The 25,402-nt window shown below is 45.1% G+C and overlaps 2 protein-coding genes across 6 annotated transcripts; one reads left to right on the top strand and one right to left on the bottom strand.

Annotated features, from left to right (window-relative positions):
• Positions 1-4,101: 4,101 nt before the first annotated feature.
• LOC105919506 (carnitine O-acetyltransferase) lies at positions 4,102-13,870 on the bottom strand. Of its 3 annotated transcripts, none has more exons than XM_036135755.1 (14): positions 13,589-13,870; positions 12,378-12,668; positions 11,986-12,104; positions 11,167-11,220; positions 9,338-9,503; positions 8,840-9,014; positions 7,680-7,858; positions 7,471-7,571; positions 7,263-7,385; positions 7,063-7,185; positions 4,842-4,977; positions 4,683-4,745; positions 4,442-4,579; positions 4,102-4,368 (listed from the first exon to the last, which is right to left on the bottom strand). In XM_036135755.1, exons 1-14 carry the CDS (start codon positions 13,613-13,615, stop codon positions 4,153-4,155), a joined length of 1,911 nt encoding a protein of 636 aa, XP_035991648.1. In that variant the 5' UTR covers positions 13,616-13,870; the 3' UTR covers positions 4,102-4,152. The 3 variants fall into 3 exon arrangements, with proteins under 3 accessions (XP_035991648.1, XP_035991649.1, XP_035991650.1); XM_036135756.1 differs by having other exon boundaries at positions 7,263-7,382; XM_036135757.1 differs by having other exon boundaries at positions 9,338-9,425.
• Positions 13,871-18,381: 4,511 nt separating this feature from the next.
• LOC105919514 (teratocarcinoma-derived growth factor 1-like) lies at positions 18,382-24,055 on the top strand. Of its 3 annotated transcripts, none has more exons than XM_036135758.1 (6): positions 18,382-18,536; positions 18,830-18,891; positions 19,655-19,761; positions 20,600-20,714; positions 20,867-20,976; positions 23,082-24,055. In XM_036135758.1, the coding sequence occupies exons 1-6, from the start codon at positions 18,466-18,468 to the stop codon at positions 23,130-23,132; spliced, it is 516 nt and encodes a 171-aa protein (XP_035991651.1). In that variant the 5' UTR covers positions 18,382-18,465; the 3' UTR covers positions 23,133-24,055. The 3 variants fall into 3 exon arrangements, with proteins under 3 accessions (XP_035991651.1, XP_021167584.2, XP_012710296.2); XM_021311909.2 differs by having other exon boundaries at positions 18,391-18,536; positions 19,655-19,837; XM_012854842.3 differs by having other exon boundaries at positions 18,397-18,745; positions 19,655-19,837; positions 23,082-24,054.
• The last annotated feature ends 1,347 nt before the right edge of the window (positions 24,056-25,402 follow it).

Here is a 25,402-nt window from a genome sequence, read left to right as displayed (position 1 = left end):
TTTTACTCTTTCATGTTTTTGTCCATATAATTTAGGTGGAATATCACAATTCACCCTTTGCCAACTATAGATAACATTTTTATTTTATCAACTGAAAATTTAAATCCCCATTTATTTGACCACTTTTCAACAGTCATAACTGATGTTTGTAATTCTTTTAACTACCGGTATACAGGTACTCTATTTTTTTTCCTCTTTTCCACAAAGCTCCCACTCCGTATCTATATCATCATTTATCATTAAAGAAAATAGTAGAAGGCTCACTATGCTGCCTTGTGATGTCCCATTTCCTATGAAATATTTATTGGAATAGTTTTGCCCTATTTTCAGCTGAATTTCTCTTTCAGATAGAACGTTTTTATCCACTTAAACCTTGATTGCTATTAATTCAGTTATTTAAGCAAACCCTTTCTCCACATCGTATCATTTGTCTCTTAATGACATGTAACATGTTAATCTGAGCTTTCCGGATTTCATCCTTCAGACATAAGACTGGATCCATTGAACTTCTTCTTTTTCTAAACCCACTCTGATCATTTGACAATACTCCTTTCTTTTCTACATAGTATTTTAATCTTTCATTTATGATTTTGCATAGATTAGAAGTTAAAGCAGCTGGTTGATGGTTACCGGGTTTTGTGTCATCCTTTCCTGTTTTCTATGGGTACTACAGCTTTTCATAAGCAGTATTAATCTTCAGCATTACTACGGCTTCTTACTAAATTTGTGGTAATTTTCCTTCCTCCCAAACTTGGTTATATAATGCTAAAAGAATCTCTTTTGATGATTCACTCAGATGTTTTATGATTATAAAACATATCTGATCTTTTCCTGGCGCTGATAACTCACATTTTTGAAGTACACGATTGAATTAATTCTTTGTAAATGACCTATTTAATAAATAAGTTTCCTTTTCTTCTAGTAAATTGCTCTCCCCTCTAATAGTATTCACTCTTCACTAATATTTGAACTCTGAATTTTCATAATCTAGCCATCATTTCTGCCTTTTTGTGATTTTCAGCAACTTCTGCCTCATTCATTATTTTCATTGTTGTCCAAACTTCTGTTTCTCTCCAATATCCTCTTTTGGTATTTTTATGGTTATTCTTACAATCCCATTTTACCCATTAAGGTTTTCAGTATTATGATTGTTCTTTAAATGTATAAATGCTTTTTTTCTAGACTTTTACTTTTTCACACTCATCATCCTTTCTCTCATTCTTCTCACAGATGTTTTCTATCTGAAGGACTTTGTTTTTCTGCTCCATTATTTTTCACAATAATCAAACTTTCATCTCAAAGAGTTTTTGTAAAAAACAGTTACTTCAATTTTCTTGACAATGCTAAAGGACTGAGTTGAATGTTTTCATCATCCTTAAATTTAGAATTATTTGGAATTTTTTCATAATTTCAGAAATTTCCTTCAAACTTCGTTTTGAATTTCCAACCACTTTCATCTTCTCGTTTATTCACAACCTGAGAACTATTAGTATCCCTTTCTTCCCCATCATCTTTCTGATTTGCCATCCAGTGAATTCATAAACCAGTTTATGCTCATGGCCAAATTAAAAATCAGAGTTTAACCGCTTTCCAATCCTTCTGAAACCTCGCCTACAGTTCAACATAAAACCCAACCGGCTCGCCTCCAACCACGTCCTCCAGCTGCGTGGTGGTGCAGTGGGTATTGCTGCTGCCTTGCAGCATGAAGGTCCTGGGTTTGAGTCCTACCTGAGTCATGCATGTTCTCCCTGTGCATGCATGGGTTCTCTCCGGGTACTCCAACTTCCTCCCACAGTCCAAACACATTAAGGTTAATTGGCCTCTCTAAATTCTCTTTAGTGTGAGTGAACGGTTGTTTGTCCTGTTTGTCTCTGTGTTGTCCTGCGGCAGACTGGTTACCTGTCCAGGTGAACCCCGCCTCTCACCCACTGACAGCTGGAGATCGGCACCAGCAACCCCTCAGGACCCCATGAGGGACAGATGTGGTAGAAAAATGATTCAGTCTTTTATATACCCAACAGTCCTCTTTAGGGATTAAACTGTTTTTATTTCCCTGACTGATCCTCAGGCATCTTAAGTCATTGAGCCATGCTGGTGAACTAAAATTTTCCAAATTATTCTTTTCTGAATTTTCTATATTCTTCAGAATCAATATCTCAGTTCCTTAACTTAGCCTAAAAACACGAAGTGAACCGCGTTCATGTTTATGAGAAGAGGAAGGCCTCAGAAAGAAATGAGACCAGAGAGGAGAAGAAGAGCAGGTAAGACGGTCTAACGCACTTATTCAAACTAAATGCAGGTGTTCTGTTTCTGGTCTCAGAGGTTCTTCAGAGAACATCCAGCATCATGGAGAGCAGGAACCAGCAGACGGGTCAGGGAGGAGGTTCTGGTCCAGTTTCCAGCAGGTCAGGTTCTACAGAACCTCCCAGAGTTCTGATCATCATCTGGACCTGGAGAGAGGATGGAGCACCTGCAGACCTACCAGGACATGGACGTCCACCTGGACCGACAGGCTGGACCAGGAGAGCATTGATCAGAGAAGCAGGAGGACCATGGTGGCTCTGGAGGAGCTGCACAGACGGCTCAGGTGGGAGAGTATCATTAGTTGCACACATAACAAGTCTCACTAAATTTGGGAGAAATCCATCAAACTCCTGTTTGCAGTGAATGTTATAAACAAATCAGCGTCTCCAGGCAGGACTCTGCTCTCTGTCCCACATTTCTAGAAACGGTTTAGAAATCTGGGCTTTAAAGTTACAGGAAACATTCAAAACTTTGTGAAAGTAAATGTCTGGTCTCTGAAAAAGTTAGCGCTGACCTGTAAACACGGTAATCTCATCACTTGTTCTTAGCAGGGAGAGTCAACTGTATTAAAGTTTATTTGGTTCCCAAATTTCTATTTTTATTCCAACGGAACCGTTCTATCTTCCAAAACACAAAAGTGAATTTAGGCACCAAATCTTCTACAAAATAACCTCAGAGAGAAAGAAAGTTAAAATCAAAAGATGAGATCAGACACAATTTACACCTTTATTAGCAAAAAAATCAACTTCAGGGTTAACATGATTGCATCTAGAAGGCACTAAAAAGGCTGTTTTTCCTGGTAAAAGGTCAAAGTCCCAATGTGACGTTAAATATTCTTTGACTCTTTGCCATCACAGTGTTGAAGAGAATGAAGTCAGAGAATAAATGCTTTAAAACAAGCCAGCATCCAGTCAAAGGGCACATATCCTGCAAAAGCCTCTTTTTCAGCCTTAAATCCATGTTGCTGTGAACCTGGAGTCTCCAGGAGAGCAGAGAGGTCCAAGACAGTCTCTGCAGAGAGATCTCTAGGTTCCCGTTGGCTCACAGTTCTCCATCTGTTCTCCGTTAAGTGTTCTTTTAGAACCATAACATGTGAGTGTTTGCTGCAGAGCTGCTAAACAAGGTCATGGACCTCCAGCTGACCAGACTCACTAATCCACCATTTTTACTTCTCTGAGCTGCAAGAAAACATGGCGTCTGGGGAGAAGAGGAGCAGCTCTGAAGAGACGGAACCGGGACCCAAACGGGCCGAGAGGCCGGGCCGCACAGGCTCACATGCTGCTCAGCGTCTAAGGCTTTTATTCTGAAGGCCCAGCAGAACTCTGATGGAAGCGGACAGAACCGCTCCGCTGCAGAACATGTTTCAGGAACACAACAAGCAGACCGGCTTTCCTTCAAACTCTCCAGGTCTCTGGTCAACCCGACCCCGGTGGAAGTTCTGGACAGAAACCAGCCCGATCGTCCCAGAACCGCCTGACCACCAGCCCAGCAGAGCTTCAGGGGTCCAAACAGAGGCTTCAGAACTTTAAATCAGAAAAACGTTAGAAAAGAGATTTTGAAATGCTACCGGACCAACGGTTCTACCGACCCGCGGACCTTTTACCTCTAAATGATCCGTTACAAACTTCTACCTGATTGTTTCGCAACATTTAAACGTTTCCTCCAAAGCAGTTTTAGAAGAACCGGTTGAAGAATTCAGAAAATTAATTCAGAAAATGAATCAATTATTGATTTTTGTTCAAATCCCAGGATTTAAGGAACCAGAACCGCCCAGCCGGCACCACCGGACCTTAAAGTGCTCAGCGCGGGTCAGTCAGCTGACCAGAAACGTCTGGTCTCCACAGGGTCTCACAGTTTGGACCGGGGGTTCTGGTCCAGCAGCCTCCTCATGTCCAGCAGAGCCTCCTCCACGGCGCCGGCCAGAACCGCCGCGTCCGTCTCCCTGCAGCTGTTGAACGCCGACACGGCGAAGTTGATGTGGTCCTCCATGGGGTTGTAGCAGACGCCGTAGCCGTCCGGTACCACCGGCCCGAAACACATGACGCAGTCCGTCTTGGACGGGACCTGCAGAGGCAGAGGGAGAGCGGTCGGGCTGGGCCAGAGCTCAGAACGCGGAGCGGACCGGGTCCGGCGCTACCTGGCTGGTGGACAGACGGTAGTGGAGAGCTTTAGCGTAGGCCGGGTCCGTGAAGACGGCCGGTACCGGGAGGTTCTCCTCGGCAGCCTGCATCTTCAGGCCCAGCAGGTGTCGGTCGATGGCCTGCCCGCTGACCGCCTGAATAAAAACACACGCAGGCCTTTCACCCACAGCCCGGCCCCGGTTCTGCTCGGGTTCTGCCTCCGGTGCCGAGGACGCGGGCTTCAGGAGGTCCACTCACCATGTTGGTGTACGCGCGGTGGGCCCTCACAGCGTTCTCCATCAGATCCACTTTCTCCTGGTTCTGTGCAGAACAGCAACGAGGCGGTTCCGTTAAAGCCTCCCGTGAGAAGCGGCCGAGCCAGAACCAGAACCAGAACCGCCCGGCGGCGCCGCTCACCTGTTTGCTGGGATCGTCGAAGGCCTTAACGAAGGACGCCGAGGCGCTGGACGCCGAGCGGATGGTGTCGGTTCGGCCCAGTCGGAACATCCGCAGCGAGGCGCTCTCGTACGTGGAGCAGCAGCGCCGGAACCTCCTGCAGGACGGGGAGAACTGTGAGGAACCTGCAGAACCTCAGCGGGCCAATGGGATCCGCTGAATTCTGGCAGCTCGTCCAGAGAAGCTGTTCCTCCGATAAAGACCATGCGGGTTTCTGGTGACGGGTCCAGAACCAGCAGCAGAACCTTGGTGAAAGGAGCCTAGAATAAAGGTCGGCCTGGTCTTAAAGCTGCTGGAGGCCGCTGGGTGATGTGGGTCAGACGTTCCGCTACAGAACCACCGTTATGCTCGTTTACCGGCATTAAGGAACCGCGCTGTTCACACGGTTCTTTGCCGACACCTAGAGGAACGCGGCACTGAGCGTCCTTTAGACTTCAGAACGTTAACGTTCTGGAAACGACACTCAGAGAACGTGTTCTCCAAGTTCTATTAAAGCAACATTTCAGTGCCAGATTCTGTCCTGCAGGTTCCAGAAAAGTACCGGGAACGTTCTGAGGCGCTGAGCGGGACGCTTCCAGAAAGTCGGGCTTCTGACCTCAACGTTCTGGATGCTTCAGATGTGGAGAACATATCCCCTGATTACAGAACACCAACCCATAAAAACACAATAAGTAACTGGAGGCAAGTTGTGTTCAAAGAAACTAAATGTTAAAGGGACAGAGTGCAACTAATCTGGCTTTTAATGAGCAAAACTATTCTTTTATGAATAAATATTCTGGCAAAGTCTGATAACCTCACATCAAAAATGATGCGTTAGTTTATTAATACATAGCTGGCGGTGCGCCACTGGGGGGCGCCGTGCTGCGTCACGGTTTCTGACTACAGCAGCAGAAAAGGGACAAACTTGTGAGCAACGCGTTTCCATCCGTCTGAAGACGAGCCGTCGGTGGAGGAGGAGAAAGCAGCAAAGACGGCCGTAGATCATCTACCTGAGTAGTAAGAACCGCAGAAAGGAGCGTCTATATGAGCCCAGCTACTATTACCAGGTGGAGATAATCCATCAGGGAGCGGGATTTAAAGCAGACGCTGAGGCTGCAGCTTCCTGCTGGACGGCTGAGTTCATTCATTAGAACATTTAGAACCTTTATTTAGGCGTTATGTTAGAAAGAGAGCAGCAGCTACTCCGTCCTCCAGCAGAGACGCCGCCGTGTTCGTCTCTCAGGGCGGATGTGTACGCGGAGGCGGAGGGATATCAGCCGTTCTCCGTCTGCGGCGCGCAGTGACACCGCGTCTTTACTCGTGTTTATAGCGGCTAATTCTGGAGCCACAAAGCGTTTGACACCATGACCGTAGCTTTGAGCTGCTAGCAGGAGCTAATGCATGGAGGACATGCTGACATCGTCACATTTATGACACTCAGCGGCTTCCGTAGAAGTTATCACGCGCTTAACCAGGTCGGCCGTAATTAATTCAGCGCACCAGTGAGAAAATCACACACTGGGGCTTTAACGTTCTGGACATAAGACTTCAGATATGGAGAAAGTATCACGTGATTACAGAACACCAACCCATAAAAACACAATAATCACGTTCAAAGTCGCTGAAGTTCCAGATTTTGGAGCGCAGCCTTTAAAGAACCATCTAGGCTTGAAGTTCAGGCAGCGTAGCCACGATGGAAAGTCATCTCTGGTCAGATTCCCTGAAAGCAGCGCTGTAGGCTGCTGACCACTAACCATGTAGCACCAGGAGAAGCGCTCCAGAAAGCCGCCTTAAAGTTCTGCAAACTGCTCCAAGTCCAGAGGAACAACCGCTAGAAGTGCCGTGCAGTTTGGGCAAAGTTGTCCTTTAAGTTGCAGAACAGCACGATGTGCCTTCTAGCCTTGGACTGGAACTCAGATTGAACTGTGAACACGTACCATGGGGAGAAGTAGGGACGGCTGTAAGCAAAGGAATTTCACACATCCACGCAGAGGCAGCCTCTCACAGCAGGGATACCTGGACACTCACCTGTAGGCCGTCTGGAAGTAGCCTGCGGGTCCAGGGGGACTACAGGGACCATGATGCAACGCTGCAACAGCTTTATTTAAGCCACAGGGCTCGGTGAAAAGGACGCTCTGTTCGTTTGCTCTCGGCTGCTTTCACGGATTAGTCTGAGCGCCGGCAGGTGGGCTCCTGCTCTCACCTGTAGTAGGCCAGCTGCAGCGCCATCTGGATGAACGCGTCTGGACTCATCTTGTGAGCTTTGGGGACATTCTTGCCAAAGTGTCCAAACACCTCCACCCTCACCTCCAGGTCCTGCGCCAGGCTGCGGGGGACAAACGTTGAGTGCGTACGCCGCTGGACGGCAGGCCAAGCCGCGGCGCCGGCGGCGGCGGCTCTCACCTGTCCATGCTGACTTTGGCGTCCTGGATGTCCCGCCGGATCTCAGGCGTGACGTTGAAGCGCAGCCTGCGAGGGACGGGCGGGGACCCTGCGGGGGACCCGGGCGTCTCGGGCTTCCTCCTGCTGCCAGGGGAACAGCAGAGGAAGGCAGCGTTCAAACAGAAGTCAGCAGAGCGACGGCAGGCGGCGGCGGCGGCGGCTCACTGACGTGTACTCCACCACGTGGTCGATCAGCGCCACGATGGGCGGGCCCTCGGCCGGAGCGTGCTCGTAGTTGGCCCCGCACGTTCCGTCTTCTCCCACGATGAACTGAAGGAGACAAAAGGACTTCAGAAACGGAGGAAGACGCCGGCTCCCTGCTTCCAGCGCCTGGAGCGGCACTCGGACCGCGCGGCGGCGGCGGCGGCGGCGGGTTACCTGCAGCGTCTTGTCGAACCAGCGGTTGGCGCTGTGGCCCCGGCTGCCTCCTCCGTGCAGCATCTGGACGGCGGCAGAGCTGCGGTGGAGCTCGGCGGCCGCTCCACGCGGGGCTCCGTCCAGACACAAGGTGAAGATGCTCCTCTGGATGGCCGTCACCGACTCTTTGTTGGTCTCATCTGCACACAGACCACAGGAGACGCTCACTGGGGTTTCTGCAGGTTTCACACCTCCTGGAGACGTTTGTGCGTGGCTGAGGTCAGAGCTGCTCAGCTGCCGTTATAACGGCCTTCCTCAGGAAGAGGTCTGGACACGGCTTCATTCCAGCCCTGCAGCTTTAGCGCTAACGAAGGCTACAGCTTTCCTGCCGTATTCTTTAGACTATGAGGCACCACGTACAATCCTTCAATCGTCTCAGAAACTCAGGCTGCGCCTTATATGTGATTAAAGTTGTGCTGACTGATTCTATGTGGTGCAATGCGCTCAGAAATCTGTGTAAATGTGTAAATATGACTTTGGTTAGCAACAAGCCGCTCCTCTCAGTGGATATTAGGAGCATTACGGTACACTGTCACTACCTGAGGACCCCTGAGCTGTCTACAGACTGCCTGACTGTAATGTCTGAACTAGAAGTGCATTCATTGTTGCTAGCCTGGAGTAGGCGCTAGCAGCAATAAACCTAGCAAGTTAATTTAATATAAAAGTTTATTTTATGGTAGAAACAGGGCAGTGTAGTCCAGCTACTCTGTCCTCCCACAGAGACGACAGAGAGACGTGAAGGAGTGATGTTCCACATCTGGAAGAAGATTCAGTGCGTTTATAATGCGCTGCGCCTTATGGTCCAAGAAATACGGGATTTCTTCACGCTGACGGTGAAAATGTGAGCTTTAAACCCAGCAGAACCTCAGCAGAACCTCAGCAGAACCCAGCAGAACCTCAGCAGAACCCAGCAGAACCTCAGCAGAACCCAGACTCTAAGGGTTCTGTGACATCATCACGCCGAGGCAGGAACCTCAGCTGCCGCCTTCTTCTACCAGCAGAACTGCTGCTGAAGCTGGGATTCTCTGCACCATGACTGCCATCTAGTGGTGGGTGTGTGCGCTACAACCCGTGGAGCCGCAGGTTGACGCCCTGCATGGCGCTCCTCTCTGGGAACCCACCGCTGATGAGGCGCAGGTAGGCCTCTCCCCACACGTCTCGATGCTGGGTGGTGAGGATGCCGACGGGCTCAGCCTCGGCCTCCCGTGAGGCTCCGCAGATCTTCTCCAGCTGGACGCAGAGCTGATCTGGGGTCAGCGGAGTCCCATCGCTGCTGTACACGTCCAGCTGGAAGAACTGCGAGGAAGGAGGAGGAAGGTTAGGGTCAGCGACGCGCATCAGAGACTGAAATCACTATAAAAAGATTTAAGATAAAACGTGTGATTTACTGAGACCTCTGCAGCACGTTATGCGTGATGAAAGCTCACAGAACCCTGTGGAGCCATTAGAACCCAAGCATCCAGATCTGGACCAGAACCAGGAAGCGTTTCATCCCAGCAGACGGCAAAGTTAGACCAATCAGAGGGTTTCCCTCTTCAGGCGCACGGCTCTCTCTCCAGAACCAGAACCATTTGGGCTGAAGCAGAGGACCTGAAGGAAAGCCCCCCCCCCCCCCTCACCTGGCAGTTGTGGGCCACCGTGATGTGTCTGGGGGGCCGGGAGCTCCTGGCGTGGTTCACCACCGAGTCGCTCTTCAAGCCGGGGATCCTGCAGGACGACAGCACCTGGTAGTACTGGTTCATGCACAGGGGCTTCCCTCCCAGGTACTCCACCGGCAGAGTTTCACTGCAAAGCAGAGATGGAGGCGGGAACGCTCAGTCACCAGCAGCCACACCTCCTCAGAGAAAGGCTCACTCTGCCGCTCTGCTGTTCTCAGCCGCTGCTGAAGTCATTAGACAAACATTATCTACACAAGGGTTTCATACATTGATAGGATATTAATGTTTATGTTATCGGGCTCTCTCATTATGGCTAAAAATAAAGCTGAAGTCTTTAAAGTTAATGCCGAAATCCGCTAGCCAAAATGCTATTAGCTTCTGGTAATTTCCGGTTCCAGACATTCACAAAAAGACGTTTTAAAGCATAAAGCTTGCTTGGTTTCTCTCCGCCATCATTCAATAGAGCTATGAGCACTGAGCTATATAATACACTGGAGTGCTGATTTTGCCGAAAAACTGAAGTCACTGGCCGCCATCTTGCTCCTCCCTACTCTCACAGAATCCCATAGGATTTGGTTGCAACAACAAGCAGTTTTCTGGCTGAGTGAAATCGTTTCACAGGTAATTCTACAGTCAGTGGATTTACTAACACTATCAACTACTAGGAAATTAGGTGCTGAAATATTTTACATGTTATTCATATTAAATATATATAAATGTATATATAAGTACGTGTATATGTATATATGTATATATATGTATACACATATGTAAATATATGTTTTTGTATATTGTTATTTATATAATTATAAATGTTAAACATATATATTTAAATGAATAAAATGCAAAATATTTCAGCACATGACTTTCTCAGTACTTGATAGTTTTAGAACATAACATAAAAGTATATGGCATTTGACATTTTAAAAGTCTTAAGCCCCCCCTGAACATGAGAAAATCCTCGTTATTCGATGCTGTAGCGCACATATTCCATAGTTACTGGGGGGAAATAGGGAGTACCAATATGGCGGCTGGTGGCTTCAAAGCGACTCGTTCAAACAGACGGTGATTAGCACTCCAGTGTATTATATAGCTCAGTGGCTATGAGCCATATCACTGCATTAATATGGAATATTAATGTCGATTTAATGCCGTGTTTAACTTTAGGAGTAATCGCTTTTAGCGACTGATCGCTACAGCGACCCCTAGCGCCTGGAGGCATCATTGCATTGATAAAATCTACCGTCTCTAAAGTAAATTATTTTACTGAGCAAATCATTCTTTAAAATGTTATTTCATCAAATAATGTTTTGTTTACTCAGGATTCACATTGTGAATGGGTTGAAAACATGCAAATGTTTTTCTAAATTAGTTAAGCTAATTTAACTCCATTCCATGTTCTTTAAATCAGATCTGCAGTGAACCAGGATTCACTGAATTATTCTGATGATGATGATGATGATCAACCATTTTATTTTGTCTTTTGTTTCTTTTGTGTGTAAATGGTTCCTTAGCTTAGTTTCTTTTTATCTTTATTTTGCTTAGTAGTTTAGTTAAGTTTCACTAGCCTAGTAGAGAGGATTTTTTGATTGAAATATAGCGTTAATTCAGATAAACAGCATTACATAGTGATGTTCTCTGCATATGCATTTATTTCTGTTAATGAAAAGGACCGTATGGGTCGGCCTTCCCTGCAGCGTGAGCGTAGCCTAAGCGACGCGTTCTAAGCAGAACGCGGACAGAACCAGGTCCACCTTCCACAAACACCAACGAGGAGCTGCAGCACTTACTTGTCGATCATCGTCTTGAAGTCCAGAACTCCTGCGATCAGCCTGGAAGCAAACCTACGGAGAGAGAGGCGGTTATTGATGGAGCTGAAGCCCGGTTCTGTTGGGAGCGCTTCAGAGGTCCGGTTCCACAGCTGCAGGCTGGAACCGGCGTTTCAGCTCAGAGAGAACCAGGAAGCAGCAGATGGCAGAACATCAGGAGGCGGCGGTCCGTTTCCTCACAGCATGACGCTGCCGCCACCGTGTGCCGCTGCAGGGAGGCTGATGGTCCTCAGGGTGGTTGGTACCGGCACCAGAACACGTTCGCTCTGGAACTGGACCAGAACTTTCTCTCTGACCCGTCTGCTGGGTTCCCTGGTCTCCGTGATGCTGGTTCTGGAGCAGCTGCAGTTAGACTGACTGAACTACACACAGCTGGACTCTGGTTCTAAGGAACCGGTTCCACTGGGTTCTGTTGAGGGGTGTGAAGGTAAAGGGTCATTTGCAGAACTTCTGCTGGGAACTACTGTGCGGTTCTACTGTGCGGTTCTGTGGCTCCAAAATGTTTTGGGTTCTAAGGCGACGAAGAGTAAAACTTTGGAGGGTGTGAAAACTTTTGCAAGTTTCTAAAACTAAATGACAGGGAAGAAACGGACCCGGTCAGAACCCCCTCTGCCTCTGAAGAACAGACTGGTATGAACCGCTACGGTTCCAGAACCCAACCGGCGCAGCGCTGTGGTTCTGACGGGTCTGATGAAACGGGTCAGACTGGCTCAGAACCACAGGTCCGATCCGGAGCCGTTCTGACAACAGGAAGCGGGCTGCGTGCGTGTTCTGGGTCACCTGATCTGTCCTGCTCGGTCCCTGAAGTCCATCCTGGGCAGAACCAGTCCTGGGCTGGAATGGACCACCACCGGCATGCGGAAGTCCAGGTAGGCCACCTGAACCCACCACTGGGACAGCTGCAGAGACGCACAGCAGGTTTAGAGAGCGGTTCTGACCCGGTTCTGTCAGGCTTCTTTGCAGGCGGAGCTGAAATATTTGCTGCTGCTGCGTCTAAAGTGGAAATGACTGCAAACAGGACGGAGTGGCTTTCACCTGAAGAATTAAGCAATGTAAAAACGGTTCAACGCGTTTATTTCTCAGCCTTTCAGCCGTTAAGCTGCTTTTCTACTGAGACACGCTGAAGACGGACCGGATCAGAACCTCCTACAGGAAGCAGAAGCACAGCTTACCCAGTTGTCGGCTCCTCTGGCCCTCCTCTCCAGGCCTCTCTGCAGCCGCTCTCCGACTCCTCCGGCCTCCTGGAACTCCTCCACCAGCCGCCTGGTGCGGCTCAGCTCGTGCGCCTCCACGATGGGCTCCAGCGCCGCCATGTAGCGCTGGCAGGTCTGCTGCAGGGGGGGCACGGGCAGACTGGGCAGCCCTCGCTGATGGCTCAGGTACCTGCCTGCCACCCGGCTCGCCCAGACGGGCTTCACCAGGTGGCGGGGCCTCCCGAGGACGCACGGTCTCACCATGGCCGCCTTTCAGGAGAGAAACCACAGGTTGGAGGTGCAGCAGACAGAAAGGCTCCCTGGTTCTGCTGGTTCTGCTGGTTCTGCTGCCTAAAGATTAGAAGCGGCTGAAGCGACCACTCTGCAGCTTCCAGGAGGCAGCATGTCCTCTGCACCCAGCCTCCAGGAGCCGTTCCCTGAAGAAGCAGAACAACGCTCAACGTTCCCTCAATCTTCTCCTCAGGTGCAGTCAGGTGAGTTGTCCTCCAGGGAACCTTGATAAAGTTCCTTTCATGGTTTCTACGGTTATCCCTGAGCTCATGTGATCAATTAAACATTCATTCAGACCTTTGAACCAGGTTTGCTGAACGCCACGCCCTCTGGGACCTTTGGCTCAGCGTTCCCCAAAGGTTCCCTGACTGTCAGCAAAACACTCTGCAGGGAACATTCTGCAGGGAACCCTGAGGTTCCTGTGGAAGAAGCCACACGTTCTCCAGGTGTTGAGTGAAGGACACCAAGCTGCATGTGAACTAATTCAGGCTCCTGTTTGCTGCAGGAATTAAATCCTAAAATAACCAGACAGCAGAGAAATGGACGTCTTAAGCAGCTTTAAACAACAAAAACATGAAATAAAACGGAGCTGGTTCTTAAACCAGACCAATATATCTGTTTTAGTTGCCAGGTAACCCAGCTAAACTGACCTTTCACCCAGTTAGCATGAGCTGAACATTAGCCACCTGAGCTAACTAGCTCCGGCTAAGCTAAGCTAACAGCTGGGCAACTTTGGTCAGAAAACTTTAAATATTAAAGTGTCAGAGTCGATAAAGCTGCTCGGATCAAGCGGAATTCCAGGATAAATGTCAGAGACGCTGTTTCTGTGGCTTAAACTCGGAGATTTAAACAGATTTAAACGTTTCTCTGCTACATTAGCTGCTTCTGTTTTTACTCACCACTGCTCTGCTGCAAAAAGCCAACATTGTGGGTCAGAAACGCCCACAGACCGCGGTCTGAATGCGGGGAGGATCAGCTCCTCGGCTCGGTGTCTGACCCCACAACTCTTGGTGCTTTACCTCAGGTGAACCTTTACCTGCAGGACATCAGAACAAACCTGCTGAGCACCGCCAATAAAAAATCAAGAAGAAGAAGAAGAAACCTGCTGAGCAGCTCCAAGGCAGAGAAATGCTGCTCAGCTGTCAGAAATAGGATCTGGAAGGAGACACATTCCCTCTGCGCCCCACTGACTCCCTGAACACACATATACATACATACATACATATATATATATATATATATATATATATATATATATATATATATATATATATATATATATATATATATATATATCCTACTTACCATTTACAAGTTCCTGTGAGTTTCAGGACAGTAAGCTCATATTTTTTAGAAAATTATCCTGTAAATTCTGGCGAAGTAACCTCAGTTCCACAAAAGTAACCTGTGAGAAGTGGGAAAGTAGCCTAGAAGTTGCAGGAACATTTTAGTGTTCCAGGAAAAGCAACCTTTAGGTTTCAGGAGGTTATCTGCAGGTTTTCTGAAAGCTGTGTGTTAATGCCTCAAACATTTTCTATGACATCAGGGAGAAAAGCCCGTATGTTAGAAGAAAGGTTATTATAAGTACCATTAAGCTTTGGTATTGCAACTTCTAAGTTCCAGGAAAATAAACATTAACTTCCTAGAAAGTTCAGGCAAATAATTGTCTGTTCATATTTCTTCCTAAAGAAAAAAATACATGTCATGCAAATATGTATGCAAATACATTTTAAACAATACATTGAATTTGTCTGATTTTGCTCATCGTAAGGTAGTGATCTGATGAAAATGCTGAAACATAATTCTCCCTGGTGGCTTTTTATGTGAAATCAAGTGATTTCCTCCCTCATCACCTGCCTGCAGGTGGACCAAATGATCCCAGCTGCTTCCTTCCTGCAGGGTAAGCAGTGGAGCTCAGTGTGTTCAGTGCATCTTTGGGTGATGAATGACGGACTAGTCTCTGAATTTTGTAAATTGCTTTCAGGGAACATTTGTTAGAAGCTTTGTATGGAAGTAATACTTTGTGCTCTGAAAATAATGTGATTATATTAAGAGTGACAGGAAGTTGCCAAAGAGAGGCGTTGAGTCCTTGTGGAGGATCTCCCTCTAGTGGTGGGACTTTGGCACTGCACCACACTGTAAATGTAATAAACAATTAGCTGATTTTACCCATTAGTAACAAATTAACCATTGATTTCACATACAAAACTCACACTTGAACATGATTGGTTACCCAGGGGTGAAAATATTGGACCTGAACGCCTCTGTATCAGCAGGAGAACCTTGGACGGCGCAGCTACATTATGGAAAGTTAGGTGGAAGGAAAAACTGTGAATGAAAAAGGAGCGCAGACAACAGGGACGACCACCATGAGGGGATTGTGATTGGTTAGAACAGGAACTCCGGTTGCTGAACGCATTGTTCTGATTGGTCGGTGTTGAGTTGCTGGCAGGTCATCAGATTTTAGGCTCTATTTCATATTCGGGACTGCTATAATTTCATGGTGGACTGTGTCACATAAAAACTCAAATAATTCAGTACTGAATTATCCATGGTGAATCCAACATTACATTTTTTGCCTATAAATTGTTCAAACATGTGAACATAATCATTGATATTAAACTTCTTCTTTAGAGTCCAGTCTTGGTTTTCTGGAACTTTTCTGTCGGTGTGTGACAATATAAATAACTTAATTATTTTTCCACTCATCACGATGTAAAGAACTATTCCACTTAGCTTTTGAAATACAGACAAACATAAATCAGTGAAATCTATTACATTCAGAAATCTGGAGCTTATTGGGAGGGGTTTAGGGGAAAATGTCTAAAGTCCTTCTTTACATAACTACTTAATGTCGTATCACTGATGTATTACTGATATTTTTTATCAGTTCTACTGTATGTTTAATTGTTGAAGGATTTAATAAACATTGAAAATTGAAAAAAAAAAAAAAAAAAGAAATCTGGAGCTTTATTCAGAGGTGCACCAAGTAGTCGACCAGAGATCAGAATCAGGCGTTTTTTTCTTGTTCAGCAACATTTAAAGAAAAAAAAATACTTGTATGTTAGTTAGAAGATTCAAACTAACAACTTCCATGTTCCATCGATCACTGCAACAACTAATATGTACTATAATGCATTTATTAACTTAATGCAAACCACGTGAAGTTCAAAGATAACGTTAATGGATAAATATAAATACCTTGTTAGTTCTCTCATTCCTGTTGGGTTTCAAACGTCCTGCAGCCGTTTTTCAGGAGAAAAACCCTGAAACTACAGCACAGACCTGAAAGCAAACCAAAAATAGTTTTGGATGATCAGCGACATTGGATCCATTTATCTATCCTTCCTTATCCATGCAGGGTTGGAGCTGCCGCTTATCTCCGGTGGCTGCTTGGCAAGAGTTAGGCAGGGCAAAACAACTCCTACAATAACTTAACAGGCATGTTTGGATTAACTGTTGCTTTTCACATGCAGGACTCAGCATCGCTCATTGTGATGGAATCTAATGATACGGCTTAATGCAGTCTTCCTGACTTCCTGCAGCAGTGAGTGCAGACAGCAGGCCTTCATCGTCTTTCTCTCCTGAGCAGCAGAGTCTTCCTCCTCCTGCAGACTGGCAGCTTTCTGATGCAGATGTCCTGCTGCTCCTCTTCCAGCCGTGTATCAGCATCAGACTGCTTTGTGATGTCAAAATGCCCGTTTCCACCTTCATGTGTCCCTCTGTGCTCAGAGCAGAGGCAGAATAGCCAAGTATGGGGGGGGGGGGGGGGGGCTGGGCCAGAACCGAGGCCGGTCCACCACGGACAGGTCCGACCCAGATCCACAAGGTCAAAGCTGTTTGGATCTTAATAGCTTTTTGGACCTGATTGTTTTTAATAGTTCATGTTAATTTATTGGATAGCAGTGTTGTTATAAACCAATTATAGCACTGTGGCCTGCTGGCTAACTGTTGGCTGGCTTATTAATCGCCTTTCACTGTTGACTGTTCCTTATCTTCTCACCAGGCTCTAACAAGGATCTGCACCTTCTCTCAGATGGTTTTCCATCGCTGTCCTTTTCCACCTTTGTGAAAACGTTGTTGGCTTTTTCCTCATTAGCCTGCAAACACTGCAACGCTTTGGTTTAAGTTTCTGTTTTCCAGCTGCAGATCTGTCAGATGCACTTCTTCACATCTAGCGTATACTTCACAAAGCAATCAGCGGCTTTATTTTTTCATAAAGTGTTCATTTTTCTTCTGAAAATTAAAGTCAGTGTGGTACAAATATATCTTAGGAACGGAAATGGTTGAAGACACTTTTTGATCACATGGACAGACGTTTGGTCCAGCAGATTAACCCTAAAGCCTGGAAATGAACAGCAAAATAAAACCGCATCAATGGCTATAATCCTGGATTATAATCCTGGAGCCATATGGGTAACATGTCTGCGACGGATTTAGATCCCCTTCTGAATGTTGCTGGTGGTCAGTGGAGGTGGATCAGTGGGTCAAAACCACAGAAATCTCCAGTTCATCATGATGGTTTAGGATGAATAAAATACGGCATTGCTTTTTTATGCCAAAAAACAAACTAGAAGTCATCAAAAAATAATCGTCCACCTGCAAGTTTCAGTGTTTTCAGTTCAGGCTTATGGTAATAAATATGTGAACATGAAGGGTAACAATAATCGGGCTAAGGTCCACTAAAGGTTCTTCTCACATCAGTAAGATCACTGAAGTTCTGTCTAATTGTGAAACACGTTGAGAAAAGATGGAAAATGGTCATGAAACCGCTTTGAGATTGTCCCACACGTCTGCAGCTGCTGAGTCTTTAGCTCCAGATACGACGGCATCGTCTGCAAACATTTAGCATTATCAGGGTAGATGATAAATACGCAGGGGATCTAAAATACAGCCGCGTGCTCCACCAGTTTCAGCTTTAAATGGAGAGTTTAAGGCATTGTTTTCTACTTCTTTTTTTTTTATTTTCAACAAAACATTGTGGCTTGTAAAGAAGGTTAGTGCTGGATCAACACATGAGTGAGTAGGTCTATAAAATCCAAATGCATAAAAAATTAAAATAAAATAATAATAAAAAATGTCAATAGTCTTTGGACGATTTATTTATTTTTCAGAATTTAAAATGTCAGCGTTTGTGAAGAAATGTGAAGAAATCATGTTTAAATCGGGTTTTTCTGTGCAGTTTTTTGTGTGCATTAATTGTTTCTGCATGTTTTCTGTTGAGTTTCGGATTGTTGGCTCATTAACATCTGACTGGTGAACAAGGTTAGCTTACATGTGGAAGAATGAAGGGACAGGGGCAGGGTGTGGGTTACAAGCTTAAACCAAAAACCCAAAAGGGAAAACTGATATATTTTACCCTGAACTCTGAACCACAGTTTTTAATTTTTTAAACTTAGCTCATGTTCCTTCAATTGACAAGATTTGGAAGATTTTCTCTCAATAAAGACAGAATAATCCATCATGTCTTTGGAAGAAGAACAATTAAGACAGAAGGAGACATAATGCTTTCCAAACTCACATTTTTATCATGGCCTTCAGTTGCAACTACATAACGTCATTAGCAACATTCCTCATTAATGGACTTTATTTCATCTCAGCTTTAATTTAATAACTGGCAATAAATAAACAGTTTTCTGTGTAAAACTAAACCTTTGCCACTATTTCTCCTCGCAGAATCTGCATCCTTTCACCACCAGTCAGGTCGCCTCTTGTTGATTGCAACCTGCAGACAGGCGGAAAGGGGCGTGGCTTGTGGAGCCCCTCCCCCTGCTGAATGGAAATCACCTGGGGAGCAGAGAGGAGGGAGGAGGTTTGCAGAGGATCAGCAGGAGATGTTTCCTTCAAGTGAGGCTGAGAAAGCCTGGAGCTCAAGATTTATTCCGGGATTTGTTGATCTTCTTGATTTTCCGGGGAGCAGAAACTGAATATTTAGATAATTTTTCAGCATTTTATTTTTTTGTGTAGTTTGTTCACATTTAAACTGCAACGAATTGGAATCTGGAGCATTTTAAATTGGTTTTCTGCTACAAGATGAGGCAGCTGCAGAAGTTCAGGTTAGATTAAAACGTGTTTTTTGTCTTTTCCCTCCAGAATAATTTAATTTAAATCATGGTTCTCCTCCCTCTGCTGCCTTTCAGAGCGCTGCTCTGTGCTGTCTGGTGTCTCCGGGCTGCTGCTGCTGCATCTCCGCCTTCTGCAGGTCGGTTCTCACCATCAGGCATCTCCACACTCTGGCCTCTCTTTAACAGGAGAGAAAACTTCATGATGCATTCAAACACACCTCGAAAAGCAAGAAAAGCATCCAAATTATTCTGCACTATCACTATGCAGCACCTGTGGAGTGAAATCTGTGACCAAGTTTCAAAGAAGAACAAAAACTTCCAGATGCTGCAAAAGTTGGCTTTGTCATTAATTCTATGTTTATTCATGATAGATTTAGTTTTCAATGTGTTATTGAATGTGTCACAAAGGTTTGACTATAATAAACCTTTTTTTAATGATCAGTTATTTTCAGTTTCACAGCTGCATGTTCTGTGAATTCAGAGGTTTTCACCAGTCTCTGTCTGTCTCACTGCGGTTTAGCTGGTTTTTAAATCATTTCCAGGTAGCCACTGGTTTCTCCTGATCTGCACATCAGTCAGATCCACTAGTGGGAACTTTTCCTGAAACATTCAGCAGGAATGTGAGGGTCATTCACAGATGAATAGAAACCCGGGAATGTGGCCGCTGTCAGGGTTTGGCTTTCAGAGTGAAGTCACTGATTTAACCAAATCTATCAGACACACTCAGACTTCAGAGCTTTAAATGACACAAGATACAATTTTCTTTAACAAGTCAAAATGTGTCAGCTCTTCATTTTGTTGTGTTTTTTTTATTTCCTCTGAATTTTAAGTGGGATGCAGATGATGATTCTCTGCTGCCTGGATTAATCTCTCATATTCTGACTTTTTACCTTTTCTCAGGCTTTGAGGCAAACCACCACTCTTCCTCCACTGCTGCTCCATCTTCTTCTCCTTCGGCGGTGCAATCCTCCCGTCCCTCTCAGCAGTTTCTGGCTCGGTTTACCCAGGTGAGCTCTCCAAACAGCGGGGACCGTAAACAGCGGGACGCCAGCGCCGTGCGTCCCTTCATCGGCCTCACCAGCAGTACGTTTGCTCCACAACACCAGCAGACACTCCCAGTGCACATCAACAACATGCTGGTAATATTTCTGTAGTTTGGAGACCTGCAGGAAACCCCTGCTGGACTTTAGGAAATATTCAGGAAAATGAAATTGCTTAAATGTTTTAAAAAAAAAAAAAAAAGGGCTCAGAATTGGCAGATTTTCTGTTTTAATTTATTTGTAAAACTCTACAGAGGGTCTGGATGTTGCAGGCAATGATCAGTGGAGTTTTAGTGTTTTTCTGTTATTTTCAGATGTTTGTTCAGACTCTCGGTGTTTACTGAATCGGAGGAGTGCTGCTGGAATGTGCTGCCAGATGTAGACTCTGGTTTATTTCACAGATACAGAGGAGCTGCAGCAGCAGCAAGCAGAGCTCTGGATAAAAAGACCATAAAATCCCCCAATAAAACCCATAGAGATCATATGAGATGCTTGCTCTAAATATTTATACCCAATAAAAATACAAAAGCAAAGGAAGCTACAAAGGAGTTGGACAGGAACAGAGTGTTAAACAGGAAGTACGGGACTTCATGTCGGCTTAGTGCTCATCCATCTGGCTGAAGATGTTCCCAACACTCCTTTAAAAGAATAAAGCCAGAAATGCTCAAAGGAAAATGGACATGAACAGGAACTTAACCAGTATTTTAAATATTGAATGAAAACACAATGTTTCCCTTTGCAGAACTGAGGCAATAATTAGATGAATACAAAGTGAGAGGGAGGTTAATGTTTTAATGTTTTTAAGGCGCTGAGCAGAGCCGGAGCTGCTGTAAGAACGGAGGAACCTGCATCCTCGGCAGCTTCTGCGCCTGTCCTCCATTCTTTACTGGGAGGAGCTGCGAGTACGACACCCGGATCAGGTAAATGACCAGAACGTCTCCATTAACACTAGTTATCTTCTTGTTTAGGCCAGACTCACGGTCTCTCTGTGCGAAGACTCACCGTGGGTCATTAAGGTGTTTTCCTGAGGAAACGAAGGTCGCCTCTTAGTTCTGATCTCTTTTTTCTACAGACGATGTGATTTTATACCTCATGGAGAGTGGGTCCAGAGAGGATGTTCCTACTGTCGCTGTTTCTACGGCGTCTTGCACTGCTTACCTCGCGTTTTCCACAAAGATTGTGGTAAGAAAGTTTACACGCATTACAAAGCAAAGCCTCTGGCCTTATTTGATCTGAAAATGGCTTCATGCAGCTGAGAGTCTGGCAGCTTTAAACTCAGAAAAGCATCAAGGTTGTCAAACGTTTTACTTTTTAATTCTGTCTCTTTATCCCCTGTTATGTGCTTCAGGTAATCTCTGAAGGGTTTTTAATCTCAGAGGTGTGGGTGAACAATCAACACCCACAGATCACTGAAAACCCACCATTCACACGTTTTACCCTAAAACAAAAAAATGTTCTTTCTTAGTGTAAACAGAGTCTGAATGACTTTGCCCCACCTTCTCATTTACAGTTCAAGGCTTTTATCTCCTCAAATAGTCTCCTTTTTAACTCCTCCTTGACACCAAGGCCTTAAAATGGAACCATGTCCTGGTTTTAGCTATGCCTACTGATGTATAGTTGGTACGTTTTTAACAATCTGAAAAGGAAACCTCCGTCTAGTTTGAGTTGAAGCATTTTCCTAATCAATCTTTCTTATGGTGTCCAACAATGTTGCTTTGTAGAGCAAGACAGCAAAAGATGATGAACTCCCTGTTGACAGAGCTAAAATGAACCCATGTACGGTCCATCAGAACCGACCCTAAAGCTGCCTTTATCCCGGATCCATCAAGTTATCCTGAGGCACCACAGGAAACGGCTATTATTAATATATGAGGTAAAATCAGCCATATTCAACTGGCCGAATAAAATAGGCCAACAGACCCCACAAACCGCGCTGTTGCTAATGCTAACATTTCCTGAGCCTACATAGCCTGCTAATGTTAGCATTAGCATGGGTAGCACAAAAAAATAACATTTTAGCAGAAATGCTAATATCCTTAACTAAAGAGTGATTTAGAGTCTTGTTTAAAATTAACCAAGCACATTAATGCCTCATATCTCTTTGTTCTTAACCCTCAGCAGCTTATTCTGCTCTTTATTTTAGGCCAGCTTTATGCTGGCGTGTATTAATGTTAATTCTTGTCATCCCCTGTTAACATCCACGGTTAAAATGCATTGGAAATGTCCAAACATAAAAAACGAAACCAGGTCAACTCCTTTTGAGTCACAGAGCCAGTTTGCATTAATATTAGTTAGCATTAGCATTAGCTCTATCATGGGTAGCCAAATATTGTAATATTTTAACCTCTTTGAAAAGTCCATAATATTCATGTTTCCAATGGAAGGTTGTGCTTGAGTCACAGATGTAGAAAACAGGAACATGAAGACAATAATATAAGTAAAATAAGATTTGATTAAAAATATTTAAGATGAAAATTTTTTCAGCTAATGATTGTGTCCATCCTTTGTGATTTTATACATTTGTACATTTATACCGTTTTGTTTTTATTCTGTTTTACTCCTCCAGGGTCCCTGGACATTTTTTTAAGTTAACATTTTATTTTTGGGCAACTGTGATGATGCCAGCGGCATACAAAACTACTAAAACCTGAGCTTTGTATGCCCTGAGTTTTGCCTTTAAGGTAGTCTGCAGTCTGGGGGAACTTCTTCATCTTGGAGCTAAAATAATCCTCTCGTTGTAGCATATCGACTTGTTGCATACTTTGTGTGAGCTGCTTAAATTCGGTCTTAGCTAGCGGCTCCAACTCTCAGCTCTCGGTGAAAAGATGGATCGCTTCAATTTGTAGAAGAAGAAATCTGCGTCATCTCAATTGCACATTCCAACGAAACGTGTCTTCTACATTTAACCATCTGTTGGGGAGCAGTGGGCAGCTTTTACAGCTCAGAGGAACAATCTGGGCTGAGAGCCTTGCTCAGGGGCCCACAGTGGCAGTCTGCAGGGGTTGAACCGGGGATTTGCAGCCTTCTCAGAGAGCTCAGCGCCGCTCTGACCACCAGGCCACCGCTGTCCCAGTTTATTCCAGAAATAAACGTGATTCAGACGTGTGCAGAGAGAAAGCTTTTCTTGTCTGTCTGGGAGATAAACGTGTCTCTAAGACTTGAAGGAGCCGCTGACGGATGAGAAAAGTGAGTCTATGTTTAGGGAAGAGATAAATGTCTGTTAGGAAAAATAAGGAGGAACATGTGGGATGGGACGTCTGCAGTGATTCTCTCTGGTTTCTCTCCAGATGATGCAGACGAGGCGGTGCGTTGGCTTGATTCGTCGGCGGTCAGGATGAATCCTCCCAGCTGTTTCCTGTTTCTGCTGCTGCCACTTCCTGCGCTGCTGCTCCTCTGATGCCAGCCCTGCAGCCTGGTTCCTTCCCTGCAGACATGTCCAAACGAGCAGGATCACTTTTATTCTCCTCTGGGCTCTAAACCGACCAACACAGATGCTTTAAGCTGGAGGACTGATCAGACGCCGGGTTTATTTTATCCCTCTGAAATGTTTCAACAGAGAACGGAGGACAGGAGTTCTTCCCTCGTTGTTCCAAATGAAACTCTGCTTTGTGTTTGTCCAGGAGGTAAATGAAATGAAGGATGCTGTACATAAGATTTTTATGCAACATGTTTTTTAAAATCATTTATCACTTTATTTTCTCTTTGTGAAAGAAAATATTTGCTGTGATTCTTGTTTGAGACTTGCACAAACTGATGTGATGTGACACTTTGTCTTTAAATCTAACCTTCATGTTTTTAATTAATGCCTTTATTTATGTTGGTGTTGCACAGGATTAATTTTTTAGGGAAGCACGTTTAACTGTGTGAGCAGTTTAAAGTCTGTGCTCCCAGTCTGTGTCTCTGTTATCTGGAGCTTTTTCCAGAGAGGAACCGTTCTCCCCTCGCTGTTATCTCCACCGCTTACAGGTTGAATTTGATTATTTGCTGCTTTCTTATCTTAAACCAACACAGCAGCGGCTGTTCTGCAGTCCGTCTGCTGGTTTGCTGCTGCAGATCCAATAAATAAGCAGCAGAACTGGTTCAGGTTTATTCTTAATAAGTTAATGCTCCCTCTGAAGCAGCTGGTGTCCAAAGCAGGATCCCACATGTGGAAAACTGCTAACGTAAAGATTCCTTTATGAATCAAACCAGTGACAAACATTCACACCTTAATCAACTCACAGCCACAGACTTTAGTGTGTTGTCAATTCTGTTCAGCTGTAAATTGAAAGGAAAATCTTGCATTAAAAACATTTTTACAGTTACAGTTCTGAAAAGTGTGGCGTGCATTTGTATTCTCCCCCTTTAATCTGATACCCTAAATAAAATGCAGTGCACCCAGACACCTTCAGAGGTACAGTTGAGAAGTTTAAAGCCTTTAAAACAAGATGACTCTGATGTTAGTTTTAATTTTAACTCCACATTTAGCTGTAGAGTTCTGGTTAAAATCTAGCTTGTTTTGGTCACATGGTCATCTAGTTTTATTCGACTGAAATGTGAAGTCATGCGGGAATGCGTGTTTTGGAGATGATCATCCTGGATGATCATCTCCAAAACAAACGTTTCTGTTCCTCTTTTCTTTCTTACTTTTTTTAATTGCAGTCTTCCAAGAGTGTCAAGCTGCACCTCATATACATACATTTTTTTTAAGGTCTTTATCTGTTAAGGACAAAGTGTCTTTTTTTATTACAGTTTTCTTGGCATTCTGAGTTTCTATTCGGTTCTCATTTGGGGAAAATCGGTTTCTGATGACGTCTCTGAGTCCACCACCTGCAGATGGAGAGAAGATGGACCAACTGCAGACCAAGACGTGGAGATCCACGAAAACAGAGGTTTAGATCCACTGAATGACAGGAGAGAGGCTGGGAAAAGGAGAGCTAATCAGAGAAGCAACAATAGGTCTGTGGTAACTCTGGAGGAGCTGCAGAGATCCACAGCCCAGGTGGAACTCACTCCACAAATGTGGAAAGTTAGCCAAAGAAAGCCATAAGAAGTCCTGTTGACAGTTTGCAGGGATAAATAGGACTAGATGTTGAAGATGCTCTGCTTAGAGGAGGACAAGCAAACTTTTAGGCCAACATGAAATAAGCTCTCAGCTGCAGAAAAGCCCACAGTGAAGCATCGCGCTAGAAGAGCTTTTCTTCAGCTGTCACAGGGAAGCTGGTCAGATGCACACAGACTCATCGTTCATCTGATAGCTTGGAAACAAATCAAAAAGCGTCGTACTTCCAGAGCAACGCATGGAGAACCAGGGGAAACGAGCAGAAAAGGTGTTGGATGGATGTAAATGTAATAATTTTGTTCCATCATTTCGCTCTCATGCCCACATGCCTCTCTGGGTTAAAAATGCGGTCAGAGGAGGACTTGCTGTGTTTTTAACCTGCATGTTAACCAGGAAGCTCCAGACTTTCTGCAGAGATCTGCAGCTCCTGTCCAGCCATCCTCCAGCTTCAGCCTCGTTGGAGATAGTTTAGGATCTTTTTACCAAGATCAGACCTGCTTGTCCTGACCTCACAGAACACAATCACTTCTGCTTTTCTTTGATTTCAGCATGTGGAGGTGATGGAGG

Source organism: Fundulus heteroclitus, chromosome 4 (genome assembly GCF_011125445.2).
Source record: "Fundulus heteroclitus isolate FHET01 chromosome 4, MU-UCD_Fhet_4.1, whole genome shotgun sequence".
In the NCBI taxonomy this organism is placed as follows: Eukaryota; Metazoa; Chordata; class Actinopteri; order Cyprinodontiformes; family Fundulidae; genus Fundulus; species Fundulus heteroclitus.
The sequence above is the reverse complement of the archived record's forward strand: the minus strand, read 5'-3'. Positions and strand labels throughout refer to the sequence as shown.

What these genes read in the sequence shown, in the direction of transcription:
- LOC105919506 (XM_036135755.1), bottom strand. Translation starts at nt 13,615, where the DNA reads ATGTTGGCTTTTTGCAGCAGAGCAGTG. An exon ending in GGTTCGACAAGACGCTGCAG is followed by an intron (nt 7,572 to 7,679) that starts GTAACCCGCCGC and finishes TGTCTCCTTCAG; the next exon opens with TTCATCGTGGGAGAAGACGG. An exon ending in GACCACGTGGTGGAGTACAC is followed by an intron (nt 7,386 to 7,470) that starts GTCAGTGAGCCG and finishes TTCCCCTGGCAG; the next exon opens with CAGGAGGAAGCCCGAGACGC.
- LOC105919514 (XM_021311909.2), top strand. Translation starts at nt 18,466, where the DNA reads ATGGAAATCACCTGGGGAGCAGAGAGGAGGGAGGAGGTTTGCAGAGGA. An exon ending in GCAGGAGATGTTTCCTTCAA is followed by an intron (nt 18,537 to 18,829) that starts GTGAGGCTGAGA and finishes GCTGCCTTTCAG; the next exon opens with AGCGCTGCTCTGTGCTGTCT. An exon ending in CTTCATCGGCCTCACCAGCA is followed by an intron (nt 19,838 to 20,599) that starts GTACGTTTGCTC and finishes AATGTTTTTAAG; the next exon opens with GCGCTGAGCAGAGCCGGAGC.